The 17,392-nt window shown below is 37.4% G+C and overlaps 1 protein-coding gene across 5 annotated transcripts; it reads right to left on the reverse strand.

The window, feature by feature from the left end:
- Positions 1–317: 317 nt before the first annotated feature.
- TBP (TATA-box binding protein) lies at positions 318–16,969 on the reverse strand. 5 transcript variants are annotated; one of them, XM_087968185.1, is made up of 9 exons: positions 16,711–16,969; positions 8,987–9,218; positions 6,283–6,611; positions 4,798–4,885; positions 3,697–3,788; positions 3,349–3,516; positions 2,578–2,672; positions 1,588–1,711; positions 318–834 (listed from the first exon to the last, which is right to left on the reverse strand). In XM_087968185.1, exons 2-8 carry the CDS (start codon positions 9,038–9,040, stop codon positions 1,632–1,634), a joined length of 906 nt encoding a protein of 301 aa, XP_087824311.1. In that variant the 5' UTR covers positions 9,041–9,218; positions 16,711–16,969; the 3' UTR covers positions 318–834; positions 1,588–1,631. The 5 variants fall into 5 exon arrangements, with proteins under 5 accessions (XP_087824311.1, XP_087824307.1, XP_087824314.1 ...); XM_087968181.1 differs by lacking the exon at positions 318–834 and adding an exon at positions 996–1,255; XM_087968188.1 differs by lacking the exons at positions 318–834; positions 16,711–16,969 and adding exons at positions 996–1,255; positions 12,215–12,283.
- Positions 16,970–17,392: the final 423 nt, after the last annotated feature.

Raw genomic sequence — 17,392 nt, forward strand, 5'->3', positions numbered from 1 at the left:
ATCATCCCATCCAGGAACCAATTCTTTAGTTTCTTTGGTGAGAAATGGAAATAAAAGATTAGCATTTTTTAAACATACAGGTGAGTAAAAAGGCAAACAAAGCAATTTTTTAAAATAATACTCTTCAGTATGTTGGCTGGAATATGCTGTTCATATCTGAGAAGACATTCACTTATTCAAGAGTCTAGAATTTTCACATTCAACTTGTTGGAAAAGGTTGTTTCCATTAAGAAATTGGTTGGCTTATAGCTGACAAGTCACAAAATGAATAATGGATATTTGTTGTTGCAGTGGAAATAAACCAATGGGGATGAGACTTGAAGTACAAATAGACAGGAAGCTTTACTTTTGAGTTCAAAGTTTCCATGATAATTTACAATGTAATTCATAAAAATTGAAAATAAGCTATGTATATTTCTGAATACAGTATGTCCCATCCTTTCATTGGCTGTGGTCTGAAATCACTCATTGAAATTATCAATCAATTCACACTAAAAATAAAATGGAGATAAAAGTCTTGTCATTTTGGTATTGAATGGTTCAACCTCTTCTACAGGAATTGACCATAGGTAGGTAGGTAGGTAGGTAGGTAGGAAGGAAGGAAGGAATTTGAAGAGAAATTATATTTGAAACTCACCTACTTGCTTTATAGGAGAGGGATGAGGAAGAAATACTTTTTTTCTTTGGTACTTAAATATGTATAAATCCCTCTCCACCCCAACCTAATAGGAATACAGTAGTATGGGTGGGATAAGTTGACATGAGGGTTTTTGGATGTACAGAATTCATGTTCCCTTCTAGTACAGCACCTGGTCTGCTTCATGTTCTTTTTTTCTGATCGTGGAAAAAAACAATTGGAAACAAAGCTATTTCTATCATTAACACGTTCTTCCTCTTAATACTAGAAGGAAAATGTTATACTGTAGCTGTAAGTCCTCTTGTTGGAGATAAGGACCTCCAAGTAAGACACTACTAAGAAACAACACAAAAATAACTGAAATGGCAAAACATTACTTTAATACTGGATTGTTAATAAAAATCTTATAAAAATCAAGTTATTTTAGCTATATGCATGCAATTAGCACGTTAAAACAGCAAAAGCAAAAATTGACCACAAATTTTACTATTCAAATTAGTCAAGTAATTATACATTTAGAATTGCTTCACAAATCAGAAATATATACAGCCATCTGTCTTCACTAGCAAAGTTTCTGTCCTGCTGAACACTGGAAATGTAGGGAATGTGGAAGTAGGTCTAAAAGCATAAAATTAACGTTTCTCATTATAAAATCCACGGTTGAAAGAATACTGTAAGTAACTCCAGAGTTTTAAATGTTGGATAATACGGTTTAGCCAGCTTGTCAGCATAAGACTCAGATTTTTAAAATTAGCCATTTTAAGAGCCAGAAATATAAATAAGCTCAGTTTTTCTTTTGTGAGAACATGGTGAAGCAATGCACAGTAACTTAGTGCAGACGAAACACACAATGATATGTTCCCTTCCCGTGAAAAACAGGGAAAGAGGCACTATCTGGGAAAATATTCCAAGTCCTGATATGTGTGTTACTGCTGTGCCATAATCAATACCTTTAAAAATGTGCTCCAGCTTCATGAATAAGCACATGGAACTGTTACGTCGTTTTTCTGAATCCTTTCAAAATAGGATAAATATTTTCAAATGCTTCATAAATTTCACCTCTGACTTTTGCACCTAAAAAGAAAGAGTATATTTAACCACTATGTACAGAGATTCTGTGGCTACCAATATCATTAATTTTCTAATTTTCTTAAGAAAGCATTAACTAATTGTATGTGGAAATTGCTCATAATTCAAACCAATGCACCGAATTCGTAAGAGCTTTTGCTCAGCTGGTAGAACAGTTGGAGTCTTAATGTGGACTCCATAGGAGGACCTTTGGCAGTAACCCATGCCCTCGTCATTACTATCTGGTGATAAAACAATACTTAACTTTTATTTTAAACTGGAGCAATATATGAACAATTCCTAGGGCGCTAGTTCAAAAACCGCTAGAAGAGTTTTTAACCTGCTTCCCGAAGGCCACCGGATAGTGGAAGTCTATTCCACAAAACAGAAGCCATAACAGAAAAGCATCTCCTCAATTCCATGGCAGTGGGGAGGTATCAACAATTGGATTCTGTTGAAAGAGGCAATCCTACAGGTCCTGCAGCACCAAGCCATATAGGACTTCATCAGACAAAGCTTGCGTTCTAAATGGCACCTGGAAATTTACAGGCAGCCAAGGCTGGGCCTGTAGCACAGGAGTAGGATGTTCACTGCATCCAGCACCAGTTAGCATGTGACATGGCTGTATTTTGTACCAACTGAATTTTCTGAGTGGTCTTTAAAGGCACATTAACACATTTAATTTCTGCATCATGTTAACAGTACAAAATAAAAATATTTGGCAAAAAAGGCAAATAGTATATTATAATAAAGTACAATAAAGGCACAAACCAATGCATTAATATATTTGTATTTGTTAATTAGCTATTTGAAATCTTTCTCGGGTATCTCAGTTTGCTACAGTCAGTGCAGTAATTTCAAATACAGCTTACCAGTTAAAACTACTTTTCCAGAAACAAATATGAGCAGTACAATTCTTGGTTTGATCATTCTGTAGATTAAACCAGGAAACAATTCTGGTTCATAACTGAAAGAAAAGTTCAATATAAATAAAATGTAAAGCTAATGTAGATTGATCAAAGCATTTGCTCAGGAATAGAAATGCATTTTTCCTTCTGCCACATGTGGATTAAGCTGAGATGATATTAAGTCATGTCTTATGTACCCCAGGGCCTATCTGTACTTTTTCATTATTAATGTAATTCCTCAATAGAAAAGTTTCAGGCAAACTATACTAGACTCTACATAAGAATTATTGAACTATTTTCAATTCTATACTGTAAGGCCAAGAACATTTTAAAGAGGCTGGGCTAGTGTGAAATTCAGTTTTCACTTTTATATATTTGCTCAATTAGCAATGTATCCTATCTACTTTCCAATACTACTCTTAAGAATTTAAATTACACTAATACATACTACACTAATACATATCAGCAGATGATTAATTTTTTGTTCAAATAAAAAAGCTTTTTTTGTTTCAGTATTGAAGAAAGCACATAATGTTAAAGAACTGTACACATTTACAATTGTTTGAAATTATCTATACATCAAAGATATATCAGAATTGTTTATTACTGGCCCTCTTTTGCATTCATAGAAATATATAAATGACTCAGAACTATGAGACATTTAAAATAAACTTGAGAAACACAAAAGAAAACATTTTCAATATGCATTTAAGATAACAGAATTTTGTAGCCTACCTGCTAAATTGTTGATGCGTAAGAACCAATCCCTCAAGTCTGATAGGGAATTTTACATCACAACTACCAACCATATTTTGAATTTTAAAATCCAAGAATTTTGCAGGAAAGCCCAACTTCTGTACAACTCTAGCATACTTTCTCGCAGCCAGCCTGGATTGCTCTTCACTAAAAAAATATAAGATGCATTGTATTTCAGCAAGGAAACTCTGAATGATATACATACAGTTTGTACATTATATACCTATCAGCTGGCCTTTAACAGATTACCTGTGTCAAATGGCCATATCTGTTAGGCCAAATGCTAATAAGCTAAATGGTTGCAGACAATTGCTTTCGTTTGTATACCTTTTAGCTCCTGTGCACACCATTTTTCCAGAGCTGAATATGAGAGCTGTGGTACGTGGCTCTCTTATTCTCATAATTACAGCAGCAAAACGCTGAAACACAAAGAACAAACACTTTTGTAACTACCAAAATGAATAAATAAATCCCTAAACGTTCATTAGTTAGTAAGCTGAAGTTGCATTAATCTCCATTCTTCACTTCAAAAAAATATGAAAATATCTAAAGTTACAAATACAATGTAATATAATAAATATATTAAGTTACTTTTGTTTGTTTATGGAAAACACATTTCTCAAACTTGATAGCCAAAACATTGGAGTAAGTTTGGTTTGAATTCAAGTAGAATAGACAGTACTTTGTCATCAAATTAATTCTAGAAGAGACTGCTTTATGAATAGCAATAGCATTTAGACTTATATACCGCTCCTCAGTACTTTTCGCAGCCCTCTCTAAATGGGTTTACAGAATCAGCTTATTGCCCCCAACAATCTGGGTCCTCATTTTACTGACCTTGGAAGGATGGAAGGCTGAGTCAATCTTGAGCCTGGTGAAATTTGAACTGCCACATTGCAGGCAGCTGGCAGTTAGCAGAAGTTGCCTGCAGTACTGCACTCTAACCACTGCGGCTCAGTGAAATGCTGAAGTGAAAACAGTTACTTGTTTTCCTGTAATACTTCATTACTTTGTAAAATTTTTGTTTAATTGCAAAGCTTTGCCCTTGTAGGTTGCTTGGCATGAGGTATGAACCCAGCCAGCTTTGTAAACCATTTTTTTACGGCCAACTAGAGATGGGATCTAGTAGTTCTATCAAATTTTACCTTTCATTTTTTCAAAACCATTGTATATCACAACAAATGCTTATATATTTTGCAACGTTTTTAGTATAAAATGGTTTGACACAACACGAATGGTTAGTGTTATTGTTCTTTAAGGCTACTATGCAGCCCCAAAGATCTTTTTCTTGGCTACATATAAAAAGCATACTCAGAAATCTCCTTTGCATTAAATGAAGCAAGTCACATGAGCTATCAGAAGCAAAAATAGCAAACAATCATCACTGATTAATGTAACATTAGTTGTCACCTCTCCATTATATTTTACCTTGGGATTGTATTCAGCATTTCGAGCACGAAGGGCAATGGTTTTTAGGTCAAGTTTGCAACCAAGATTTACTGTAGATACAATATTCCTGGAGAGAATTTAGAGATATATTAGGTAACCTTAAAAGCTTCAAATAAAGCCACTCTACAAAAACTGATTACAAGAGTAACCATGTGAGCATTAGTTACAAGCCACAATACCAGTAAAAATCTAAACTAAAAAACTTCAGAGCAGAGGTGGGATTCTACCAGTTCGGAGCAGTTCTATAGAACCAGTTGTTACGATTCTGTGCAGTTCGGAGAACCGGCAAATCATGTCCCTGGCTGGCCCCTCCTCTCCCCTCTCTGCCTGTTCCTCCCTGCTCAATCAGTCCTAATCATGCATACGTGACATCGCATGCATGCCCGATATCGCTGACTGCATTCTCCCCCACCCAGTCACTCCTTAAGGTATTTTTATTTTTTTCTCTCCCAACGATCAGCTGTGCCGACGATCAGCTGTGCCAGGATCCCCCTCACTGTCTTACTGCTTCACCCAGGAGGCTTCCCTGAGGCCTAGGAGGCAAAAAAGGGCATGCGGCACTCCGTTTTTTGCCTTCCTGGGCCTCAGGAAAGCTTCCTGGCAGCAAAAATGCCCCCCAGGAGGCTTCCCTGAGGCCCAAAAATGGAGCACGGTGTGTGTGTGTGTGTGTGTGTGTGTGCAAAAAACAAAACAAAAACCCATGCACACCCAGTCACATGGCCATGCCCACCTAGCCACACCCACAGAATCAGTTGTTAAAAAATTTTAATCCCATCCCTGCCTCAGAGACACCAGAAAATTTTTAAACAACTGAAAGAAAGTATTTTTCAATCCAACTTAATGCACTGGCATTCTGAGTAAGTGCCTGCAAGGTACCTGTTTTCAAAGGCCTTGTCACGCATTCAACACAGCAACATATGTCATTGAAACATAGCCACTTGGCAGCATGAACTCAGAATGTAGGTTTGACCACCATGCTCTAAAATATATTAATATAGAATTCCCCCTTAAAATGTACCATAGTTAAAGTACAGGTAGTCCTCAGGTTACAACCACAATTGAGCCGAACATTTATGTTGCTAAGTGAAACATTTGTTAAGCAAGTTTTTCCCATTTTACCAACTTTTTTTTGCCACAGTTGTTAAGTGAATCATTGCATTTGTTAAGCTAGTCACACGGTTGTTAAATGAATCTGGATTCCCCACTGACTTTGCTTGTCAGGTCACAAAAAGGGGATCATGTGACCTTGGAACGACACAGCAATGGTCATAAGTATGAACCGGTTGCCAAGCATCTGAATTTTGATCACGTGATGATGGGGGTGCCGTGACAGTCGTAACTGTGAAAAACATTCATCAGTCACCATTTTTTTGGTGTCGTTGTAACTTTGGTCACTAAACAAACTCCTGTTAAGTCAAGAGCTACCTGTACAGGATTTGTGAGCAGAGTGGAGTCTGCACTTACTGCAGCTGCGGTACAATCCCAGAGCTTTCGGAAGCAGGGGTGGCAGGCGTTATGGGGGTCATGGGAGTCATGGGAGAGGCGTAGAGCGGTGTAGTTCCTGGTAAAGGAGCAGTTGTAAAAGTCTGTGAGTGGAAGAGCTGTGGGGTTTGACCAGACGCTGCTTGTGTTGGTTGTGAAGTGGACTGTTGTGCTGCTGCTTGCTGCTGCTGCTGTCTCTGTTGTTCTTCCAGGATAGATAAACTGTTGGTACTCTGAGCAGGTTGAGGTGTGAGCCCAGTGCCATAGGGCATCATAGGACTAAAAATAGGGATGCCTGGAGTCGTTGCACTCTACAAAACGAATACAATTTTGAAAAGTTAAAGTCTGCAACCTACATGAGCTGTCATGAACAAGATTAGGAATGCACAGAATCATTTAAAGCAGTGATCCCCAACCTTTTTATGCGCGGCCCGGTACGGCATCAGCTGGGCGCTGCGGCCGGTACGGCATCAGCTGGGTGCCGCCATCTTTTTGATGAAAAAGTGCTTCCGGTGACCTCACGGAAGCACTTTATCAAAAAAAAGATGCGCGCAACGCTTCGATGAGCTTTTCGGGTAGAAATGGCTTTCTACCGGAAAAGCTCACGAGCTAGCGCCACCATCTTTTTGATGAAAAAGTGCTTCCGGTGAGCTTTCTACCGGAAAAGCTCACCGGAAGCACTTTTTCATCAAAAGATGGCGGCCAACAACCAGCGGCCGGTAGGACTTGTTCCGCGGACGGTACTGGTCCGCGGACCAGTGGTTGGGGACCCCTGATTTAAAGGACAACTGCTTTATTCTGGAAATCATAGCAATAGTAATAGCAATAAGACATATACTGCTTCATGGTGCTTTACAGCCCTCTCTAAGCAGTTTTCAGTGTCACCATATTGCCCAACAACCTGGGTCCTCATTTTATCAACCCCAGAAAGATGGAAGGCTGAGTCAACCTTGAACCGGTGGGAATTGAACTGCTGGCAGTTGGCACAATTGCCTGCAATATTGCATTGTAACTATTGCACCATCATGGCTCACAGAACACAACTGCAATCCAATGTATATTTATATTGGCAGCAAGTTTAATTGCACAGCTATTCTCTTCTGAATAACCAACTCAGCCGTTTTTGTTCAAGTTATAATATGGCGTAGATGAATATTCACCAAGCTCCTTTGCCACCATATTTTGGATCATACTCAATAATTAATTCATAAGTATCACAATCAAAATTTGATTTTACCAGATACTCTTTAAGTAATCCTGCAATATCTTTAAAATAAATATTTCCAAAGTTGAAGCTAGCAAGAACACTGCCCAGAAAAATGAAAAGGGGCCATTCACATTACACTGTTCATTTAGAATTTATGCACATATTCAGTAATTTATTGGGTTAGTAAAACTGGATGGTTTTGTGCCAAATTAAGTAGCACAATTTAAAAGTATTCTAGTGGGTCACAAAAATTGAACTGTGAAAGGGACTTTTGGGGAAGAAATGAACTGAAGACTGGTCTAGAAAAAGTGGATCTGACAACTGCAGTGGAATGAAGAGCCAGTGAGCAAACTGGCTTTTTGATAATTACTCTCCAGACAAGATTACAATTAGAGGAGAACACTCTCAACACAGAGAATGAAACAAAATATAGATTTTAGGGGATTCAGACTATATGGAAAGGGATATTATATACTTATGAGCCTCGGTGGCACAGTGGTTAGAGTGGAGTACTGCAAGCTACTCCTACTGCAATTTGGCAGATCGAATCCCACCAGGCTCCAGGTTGACTCAGCCTTCCATCCTTCCGAGGTGAGTAAAATGAGGACCCAGATTGTTGGGGGCAATATGCTGACTCTGTAAACCACTTTGAGAGGGCTGGAAAGCACTACAAAGCGGTATATAAGTCTAAGTGCTATTGCTATGTTATTAGATATTTGGGGCATTTGTTATTGGACCTCTGTTGATTGGATAAGGAGGGCTGAAGACTTAGAGATAATAGAAAAGGGCTTGAAGTATGGAATGAAGATGTATTTGATTATATTTTAAGACAATGATAAGCTGTTAATGCTAAATAACACTTGCTGGTGATGAAGGAAGAAGTTTCCTTTTAAAAAAAAAAAACTATTGTTTAGGTTGTTTGGGAGGGGTTATCTCATTTTTCTTCTTTTTTAATGTACGTTTGTATTACATTTTTAATTAGTTTTATTTGATTAAAATAAAACTATTGGAAAAAATACAAATAATAAAGGAGAAAATGCTTTTTGTTCTGGCTCCAATAAGAAGGTTGAAAAGGCTAAATATTGAGGGACTAAATCAAGAAATATGTCCGTATATATATTTCAGGCAAATAAAGAATTAGTCTGTTAGGCAATTACTGTTCTGTTCATGCCAGGAGTTTCAATAATGAAAATTGTATAACAATAAAACAGTTCTTACTGCCTTAATATCCATCACTGATGCCATTGAAAAGATAGAAACTTGTCCTAACCTGCAGAAGCTGGTATGGCAAGTAGCAACCAATCTAGTATTGAGGTACAGAGAGGTTATAAACACGACTGTTTTAAAATTCAAGGAAAAGAAACAGCAAAGGAAGGTAAAAAAATATGGAGTCCACAACCCATCCAATACTGAAGGTCTCTAAAAACTGTTTTGAAAGTTTTGTTTTTCAATAAGTTCATTAGTTTAGTATATTTTTACCTGTGGGGATGCTAAGCCCTGAGCATAAGATGGTATACTGTTGTTTTGATCCATTGTAGCAATCAAGTGTCCAATCAAATGAGAACTTCTTCCAGAAATTAAATCCAGGAATCAAACTTCACAACATCTACTTTAAGGAAGTAGCTTTCCGTAAAGCATCCCCAAAACTAGTTTGCTGTCTGTATTGACATATTTGATAAAACATCAAGTATATAAAATAAAGATTCCAGACCTGAAAAAGAAAAGAAATCTCACACTACTGTATTCAAGTAAAATTCATAGCGTACATTATTGTTGTGTTGTGGTAACTATTTTTTACAGATGAATTAATGTTATCTGTTGCTGTTTCCAGCGCCACAGGCATGGGATTCAGAAATTAGTTACATAAATATAGTTAAATAACAAAATATGAATTAAAAATCTGCAATGATAAATATTACCTTTGAAGCTTTCACTTAAATAAATATATTAGTGCAGTATAACATTTAAAATTATAGCAAAAAGTACATAAGGAAAGTACCTGTTCGTGGCAGGCTTTTTTCCCCAGAAAATGGGCAAAAAAGGGAATTATATTACCCACTTGACCCAACTTTGAAAACAAAGGGTATACACATAGAACAAACATTTAACTTTTAATTTCTTTTTCCTGCCTTAGTAATGTCCTGAATTAAGGAATAATTTATAGTTACATTTTGGAAGCATAACAAGCAACAGCAAATCAGCTTGTCACAGCTTGTTACTTTTATATTCCATTGTAACTATCAAAGAAGAACAAACAAAACAAAACAACCTATGATGAAGATGAAGTAAATTCCTAATAAAAGAAAACAAAACAAAACTTACTGAGTAAATTAAAAATACTTAAATTAGTTTTGTCCCATTTTTTATTTCACACAAGAAAGTCATCTACCTTCTCTTGAAGCAAATTTCTAGACAGAAAGAATCTTGCCTAGTCCTTTCACTTATATCACTGCATACACCCATTTTCTTTGCATACATTTATCTAGAAAATGGCTCAGAAAAATCAGGACAGTCACACTTTATTTTAAAAGAAATGTTCGCATTCAAATGGATATGTGAGCGACTGGAGGCAAAATATCTATATAAGGCAAGAAGAAACCTTATCAAGGAGAGGTAAACATATCCAAAGCTGGGTAAAACAAAATATTGTTAGTTTTTACTTTGTGCCAGCGATTTAATAGCAGTGATTCTTGGACCGTGTTTCATGGAGGTAGCCTGTTGCAACTTCCCTCCATTCACCAAGCCTGCATATTGCCTCAAATTGTTGCCTCAGCTTATTGTCTGCCAAGACAGAGTGTGTTCCTCACCTCAGCTCCCACCTCCTCATGTTCAGGACTACTCAACGGCTTACAAAAATGGATTAGTGGCTAAAAACTGGTTTAGTGAAAAATACAAGAGGTACTATTCACACTACTTCTATTAACATTTTGAAAACTGATTATAGTAAAAAGGTTCTTGACAATGAGTCCACATGTGCTGTGTTAAGTCGGCACTATAATTTTGCACAAGCAGCTCCAAAAGTACAACTAGGAAATAGGATGATAAATATCTAAAAATGGGGCTTCATTGGAATGGGAACCTAGTCATTCCTTGACTATGCAACTATAATTATTTCTTCCCAAATATGTATAATACTTTTAAAGACAAAAATATAGAGAGGGAGGGTTTGTTTTATTGGATGATTTTCAATTACAAAAAAATAAAGAAACACTGGCTCACAAGTTAATGCCTGTTCACTCCAAGTAATTGATAAGAGCTTAATGCAAAGGCTGAATAAAACAAGATATCAAAATATTCTTAGCAGTAACTGTTACAAGACATGTTGTTCTGGCATTCTTTGGTGTTAGATCACTCCCAGAACACATTGAACCACTGCTGATCTGAAGGATTGTATTTTTTGCTACTGATTCAATCCCAAGACTGATTCAATCTAGAAAGAAGAAATAAATATAGCAGCAAAAGAGGCAAATGAATATTGAGCATGGTGTCCACCCTTTTGGTTTGCCTGGGTTGCATTAAGTGAAGAGGAATTGTCATGGGCCACATATAAAACAATATAATTAATGTGTATAAATAACATAATAAGGTGAAAAGTTTTATGATTTTGTGGAGCCACCTTACTAATTGTCCTGAGGGCCACATGCAGCTCATGGGCAGGCCTGATATTGAGTGTGCATTTTTAGAAATGTATTAACCAAAGGTAAGTAAGTGTTCTACATATTTTATTCTGTACAAGGTAACCTCCACTTTGAGTTCATATGACCCATATGGTGAACCTATGGCATGCATGCCAAAGTGGCATGCAGAGCCATCTCTCCAGGCACACCAGCCGTTGCCCTTCTGGATTCCAGTGTGCACATGCGCGCCAGCCAGCTGGTCTTTCCATGCATGGGAACACTGGAAACCAGAAGAGTAGCTCCACGGCACACATGTGCCTGCTGGTCAGCAGGTCTTCGCGCACACGGGAACACCAGAAACTAGAAGAGGAGCTCCCGGAACAAATGTATGCACTGACCAGCCAGTCTTCGTGTGTACATGCACGTTAGAAACCGTAAAACCAGGCAGCTGGCGCACCGGGAAACTGAGCTTCCAGTTTCCGGTGCTCCCGCGTGCCAGGAAGCTGCTCTTCCAGTTTCCAGCGCATATGCGCACTCCCATTTCAGCACTCAGTGCCGAAAAGGTTCGCTATCACCAATTTAGACTGATTAAAATTGGTTTACAGAAGCATAATAAGAATGATTCAAGGCTAGTATTAAGACTAATAAAGAGAGATTGAAGGACCTATGAGGACTACAAAACAATACTACTACTCTTCAAAAACCTGGAAGTACACCACAGATAAAAAAAATTAAGACTTACTAGTCCAGAATACTGCACATAGAATAACAGACTGATTTTAACTTACAAAATCTTCCTAACAATAAGAACAGCTCAACTGGAAAACTGCCAGAGAAACTGCTGATTCTCTTCACTAAATGTATTTTAAGATGAACCTAAATAACCAATGATTGGAGATTATTAGATTTGAATTCCTGCACAAATCATGAATTGATCAATGGCCTATGTGGATCCATCCTACTCTTAAGATTCTAACACCATTTTAATAAACAATCGTTTAACCAGGCCTTTGGATTACTGTACATAGTTCGATTAAATAACTCATCTGTATGTCACTCTTAGCTAGTATTCTGAAGAATTCTAGCTTACCATGACTAGTTCAGTCAGTCTCTTTGTGGTATTCCTTTTAGCAGGTGATAAAGAATCCATGAAATCTCCTTTCATTGCATATTTAGCACAAATGGAAAAGAGGATCCTTGTTAATTTCTCCCACCAAGAACAAGTTATAAAAAAATCAAGAGCATGGTTATCAAATTCTAATTTGTTATAAAAGTAGCACAAGACTTCTCTAGTTGCACACACTAAATAAACCAAAAATCCTATACTTTGTTTAGTCATCCCCACTAGAGAAGCCAAGTTACACTAATGGTCATTCCGACTACTAGGAGGAGTCATTTATTTTAAGAATTATGATTTAACAATGCAGTAGTGAAAATGAAAAATAAAATTTAATGCTTATTGAATTGGATACATACCTTCAATAATATAAAATTATGTAGCTAAAAACATAAATCAATACTTAAGAAATTATCTTTCTGTAAGAATTTTTACCTGCAAAAATTGTAATCAGAATAGATTAGCTCTTTAATTAAAACAGTATTCTAAACCTCCCCTATTATTAAATTTTAAAGCCAATCATTTTTAAACATTTTAACATTTTAATCTCTTATCAACTCTTAAATCATTACAATACTACCATCTCATCTTATGTACCTTGCAAAATCTTTTTTTTTAAAAAAAATTATACTTTATCCATTATCCATAAAAATTTCTTTTTCCATTTAATTTCAAAACATTGTAGCTTTTCTCCACCTTTTCCCTTTCTTTCTTCTCCCAACAAACCTTTCTACCCCCTTCTTCTAACCTCTGCCTTACCGGCTTCCCTTCTCTGTCGTATTCCTTTTCCCTTTTGTTTACTATCATCATATTGGTTTTGCACCTTATTTTTCCCTTTCTTAAATGTTTTTTAGATCTTAAGTCCTTTAGTTTTCTTCTTTTCTCTCTTCCTTCTTTCTTGATCAAATTCTGAGATTCATTAAAAATGGCTCCTTCCTTTCTTTCTTGTTCCTCTGCTGTCTTCATCTGTTGTAATGTTTGTTGATAGTTAGTAAGCGCCATTTCTAAAAAAGGAAAGCTTCTTCCACACCATCTTCGCGCAGCTTCGCAAATCCTGCCGCTCATGAAGCCGACAAACCGGAAGATTATGGTATTGATGTTATTATAAAATTTTTATTATAGTATCTTTTTTTTAATATTTGGATTTATTGTTTAATTATGTACTTAATTATTTTGGATGTATTAGTTAGATAGAATGTACCAAGCAAAATCGGATTGGGTATTGGATATTATTTTAAAGATTAATTTGACTAACTTAGGGGGAGATAGAAAGGCATCATACTCTGATTAATGATTTCAGGAGAAACTTATTTTCTTCTTTTTATAAGGAATGAGACAAAGGGATGATAAAAAATGGACAAAGATACAAATATAATGATTCAAACTAAGATGATTAATTAAGATAGAATTAAGAAGGGTGAAATATGTGGAGAAGTTAATATAGAAGGCTTAGAATGGTAAATAAAATAAGCAATGATATGTAAGATGAGCATGAATATAATTGAAGTCCATGAAGAGAGAGATACCTGGGTCCAAGTTACTTTCCAAAAAGATTTTTTTATGTTTTGTGTGTTGTGTGTATATGTTTTTTGGGGGAGAATTAGTAAAAACTTGTAGAAATATAGAATGAGAATAATGGTAACTAAGTCAGAAAGAAATAGATGAAATAATAATAATGATATTGAATAAGAGTAAAGAGAACTAAAGAGAAATTGAATAAGAGGTTTTGGTATGTTATATGGAAATGGTTTAAAACAGAATCATAATTTATCTGACTTGTTAAATTTACAATGAAAAAAAGGTTTAAACATGTAATGAATAATGATAATTTGTGTGTTTTAAAAATTAATAAAACTTGTTTAAAAAAAAAAAAAGAATAGATTAGCTCTAAATATCCTACCTGTCAAAAGTGAACAAGAAGATGTGACAAACAAATTTTCTAATAAAGGAGAATATTTGTGGCTCAGGCTTGAAATGAGGGGTCCTTGGTGTCCTCTGAGCTTGCTTGTTTTTTGCAGAAGTTTCCTTACCCAAACTAAACCTCATCAGAACCAGTCTAGAGTTTGCTCTCAATTTATATTCTAGCTGCATGCACTGTTGGTGGGAGTGGTCTTGGAGGTTCTTTATTTGAGTTTTTCACTGTTATCTTGTTTGGCAGTTCCTTGATTGTGGTATTGTTTACTTGTTGCTCTGATGTTAGTGTTAATCTGTGCTCATCAGAGTGATGATTGATGTTGGGGAGGTGTTTGGGTTTTTTGTTCCCTTTTTGGCTTGTTGACTGTCTCTTTTGCACACATGTTGTTTGTGTCTATTGAGGGCCAATTTGTTAGAATGCCAGGCTTCTAAGAATTCTCTGGCATTATCAGACTTGGCTTGGTCTAGGATGATCAGTTTCCCTGTTGTTGAAATTAATCACAAGGAAAAAAGACCAAAATACTTCCCCGCCAGCAATCAGTACCCTGAACAGCATAGATTAACACCAAGATTAACACCAGACCAACAATCAAGAAGTAATCAATACCCCAATCAAGGAAATGCCAAACAAGGTAACAGTAAAGGGCTCAACCAAAGAACCTCCAAGACCACACCCACCAACACAGTTATCCACAGTTTGGATAATGAAACCTCTGCAAGAAAACATCCAAGCTCAGAAAATACCACTGACGCATCAGCAAAACATTCTAAATTTAAAAGGACATATATCCTGTTTTGTGGTTTATGTATTTTGTGTCTATAAGCAACATTAACCGTAGAATTTATACATGCAGAGGACTGAACAATAAACAAGAGTTGTTACACTTTGGTTACATTTTATCAATATTTGGAAGAATGTATACACTGGTATTAATATTTAAACTAATATGTGAGCAGTATAAACGGGATTAAGAAATCTCATCTATTTCTCCAGCTTTTATCAACACAAATAAAATCACAGCAAATAGTAAACTGCCACAATTAAGTTTACAGTTCCTCTATATTTAAAATATGTAAATGTATTATTATTCTCAGTTTCATGAGAAAACAAAGCAGGACTAAGCTCACTGGTGAAAACTAATTCCTTCATTTTCCAGAGTATCTACATTTTGACCAATTCTTTGCAGTACCAAGAATGTCTGTAATGTATAGCAGATTGCAGAAGTGGTATAAGATTTTTCTTTCCTCCCCAATACAAATAGGCCACCACAGACAGATGCTAGCATGACTATAATAAGCTTGAGTGGGGCATATGATGCCTATAAATACCTCAACTTTGAAGTGCATTTAGGAGGGAAATTGCAAATGGGTGGTTCTCAAAGGCATCAAGCAGATTTGTCTGATACACTGAACTTCAAAAATTCCTTTACTATTACTACGTTTAGAACAATGTAAAAACATTACCTGATTTTGTTGCTAGGTCGATCCCTGTACATTTAAGTACTTGAACTAGTATAGAGCTACTGAAAACAAGCTCATGGCTACTGGGGGCCATTAAGGGAATAATTTTGGAACAGAGGTCCAGAGCTCCACTTAAGAGAAAATTTCTCAACCGTAGCAGGACTCTCTCACCAAGTTTTGAATAAGCCTTATTATGGACATCGCCACCTAAATATCGGGTGACTTTGCATAAGGGCAAAGTCTAAAACTGCAAAACGATCCCATTCTTAAGAGCCCATACCATCAATCCGTGTTAGCCAAAGCCTCTCAACCATCTCAAGAGAGCTTGAAAAATCCATTTAAATGAGTTTGACAATGTGAAAATTGATATAAACTGTGAGTAATGACTACAAAAGGATAGCACAAAAGATTTGTAACCAACTGATACACTGTATGTACAAAGAATGGAAGATGGTTTTATGTTTTTATGTTTTTATGTTTTGTTTGTATATGTTTGTCTTAAAAAATAAAAACTTTTTTAAAAAAATTCCATTTAAATTACCCCGAATGAGTTCTTCAAAGAGACACATATTCCTACCTATTCTAGTACACCTCTTTGTTCAGCCCAGGGATATTCTTTCACGGGCGTGCAAATCTTGCAAATCAGCCCTACGGGACAGAGGGATGCGATGTTTTCACACAACCCATGCCCAGGGATCGGTCTGTGTGAATATACCACTGCTACCCGAGGAGTTACAGGGAACACCAATTGCATTGACTCTTCAAGGTTGGCTCTTTGGCAACGGGAAAAAAAAAGGGGGGGGGAGGAGAGGGAAGAGAAAGCAAAGCGCCCTTTCCTGAGGTTTCCCTTTGAAGCGGCGCAGCGGCTCAACCCCCAGGCAACACTCAACGGACACGCTGACTCCATGTCCCGAGTGACCGGGAGTGGGGTGCTTAAGCGTTTGCAACCGTTTTGGGGGGGGCAGACGTCCTCCGCTTTTGAGGAAGCCCCCTAAATAAGACCCACTCTCGGGGCCCGAGGCCGGCGGACTTGAGTCCCCCCCCCCGCTCCCGCCAGAAGTAAAGGCGCAGCGGTGCCGGGCCCGGAGACTTACCGCTCCAGAAGTTCTCCCGACCTGAGCCGTGCCCCCCGCGCTTGCCTCATCCGGCGGCGCATCTCTTCTGCGTCATCAAGCCAGTCGCGGGTAACCTTCCCCAGCCGTTTAACTGCGGCCGCCACATTTCTTAAGGGCGGCAGCGAGAGCGTGAGAGCCGCCTTCTGAAGTTGTGCCTTTGGGAAGAAGTCGTTTGCAGCGTCGCGCCCTACCCCAGCCAATATATTGGGCCTAATGGGAATCATACATTGATTCATGCAAGGGAGGGGACGGGACGGGAGGCATCCGTTTAAGAAAAACGATGGCTTAAAACAGAGCTCTCCAAACTTGGCAACTTTAAGACTTGTGGACTTTTTAACTCCCAGAATTCTGGGAATTGAAGTCCACAAGTCTTAAAGTTGCCAAGTTTGGGGACCCCTGACTTAAAAGATAAACATGGAGGGGGAAAAAAAACACATCAGCCAATCCCTCGAGTTTCTAAATGCCATTTGACTGTCCAGGTGCAACGAGGCTGCTAAAACGCACAGTTTAAGGGATCAATGAAGGGGAGCACAAAATATGAAAAGATCCCGCAGGACAGGCAGCTAGAACTGCTCCTCTCTCTGCAAGTAGTCCTCGACTTACAACATTTCTTTTAGTGACCAGAGCATTGTTACACCAGCATTGAAAAATGAGACAGGAC

Source organism: Notechis scutatus, chromosome 1 (genome assembly GCF_049901735.1).
Source record: "Notechis scutatus isolate UNSWTSFEM ecotype Mainland chromosome 1, rNotScu1.2, whole genome shotgun sequence".
Lineage (NCBI taxonomy): Eukaryota > Metazoa > Chordata > Lepidosauria > Squamata > Elapidae > Notechis > Notechis scutatus.

Excerpts from the sequence above, each read along its gene's own strand:
- TBP (XM_087968185.1), bottom strand. The coding sequence starts at position 9,040 with ATGGATCAAAACAACAGTATACCATCTTATGCTCAGGGCTTAGCATCC. Across the intron at positions 6,612-8,986 it reads AGGGCTTAGCATCCCCACAG|AGTGCAACGACTCCAGGCAT; the intron begins GTAAAAATATAC and ends TTCGTTTTGTAG. Across the intron at positions 3,789-4,797 it reads ATGCTGAATACAATCCCAAG|CGTTTTGCTGCTGTAATTAT; the intron begins GTAAAATATAAT and ends TTTGTGTTTCAG.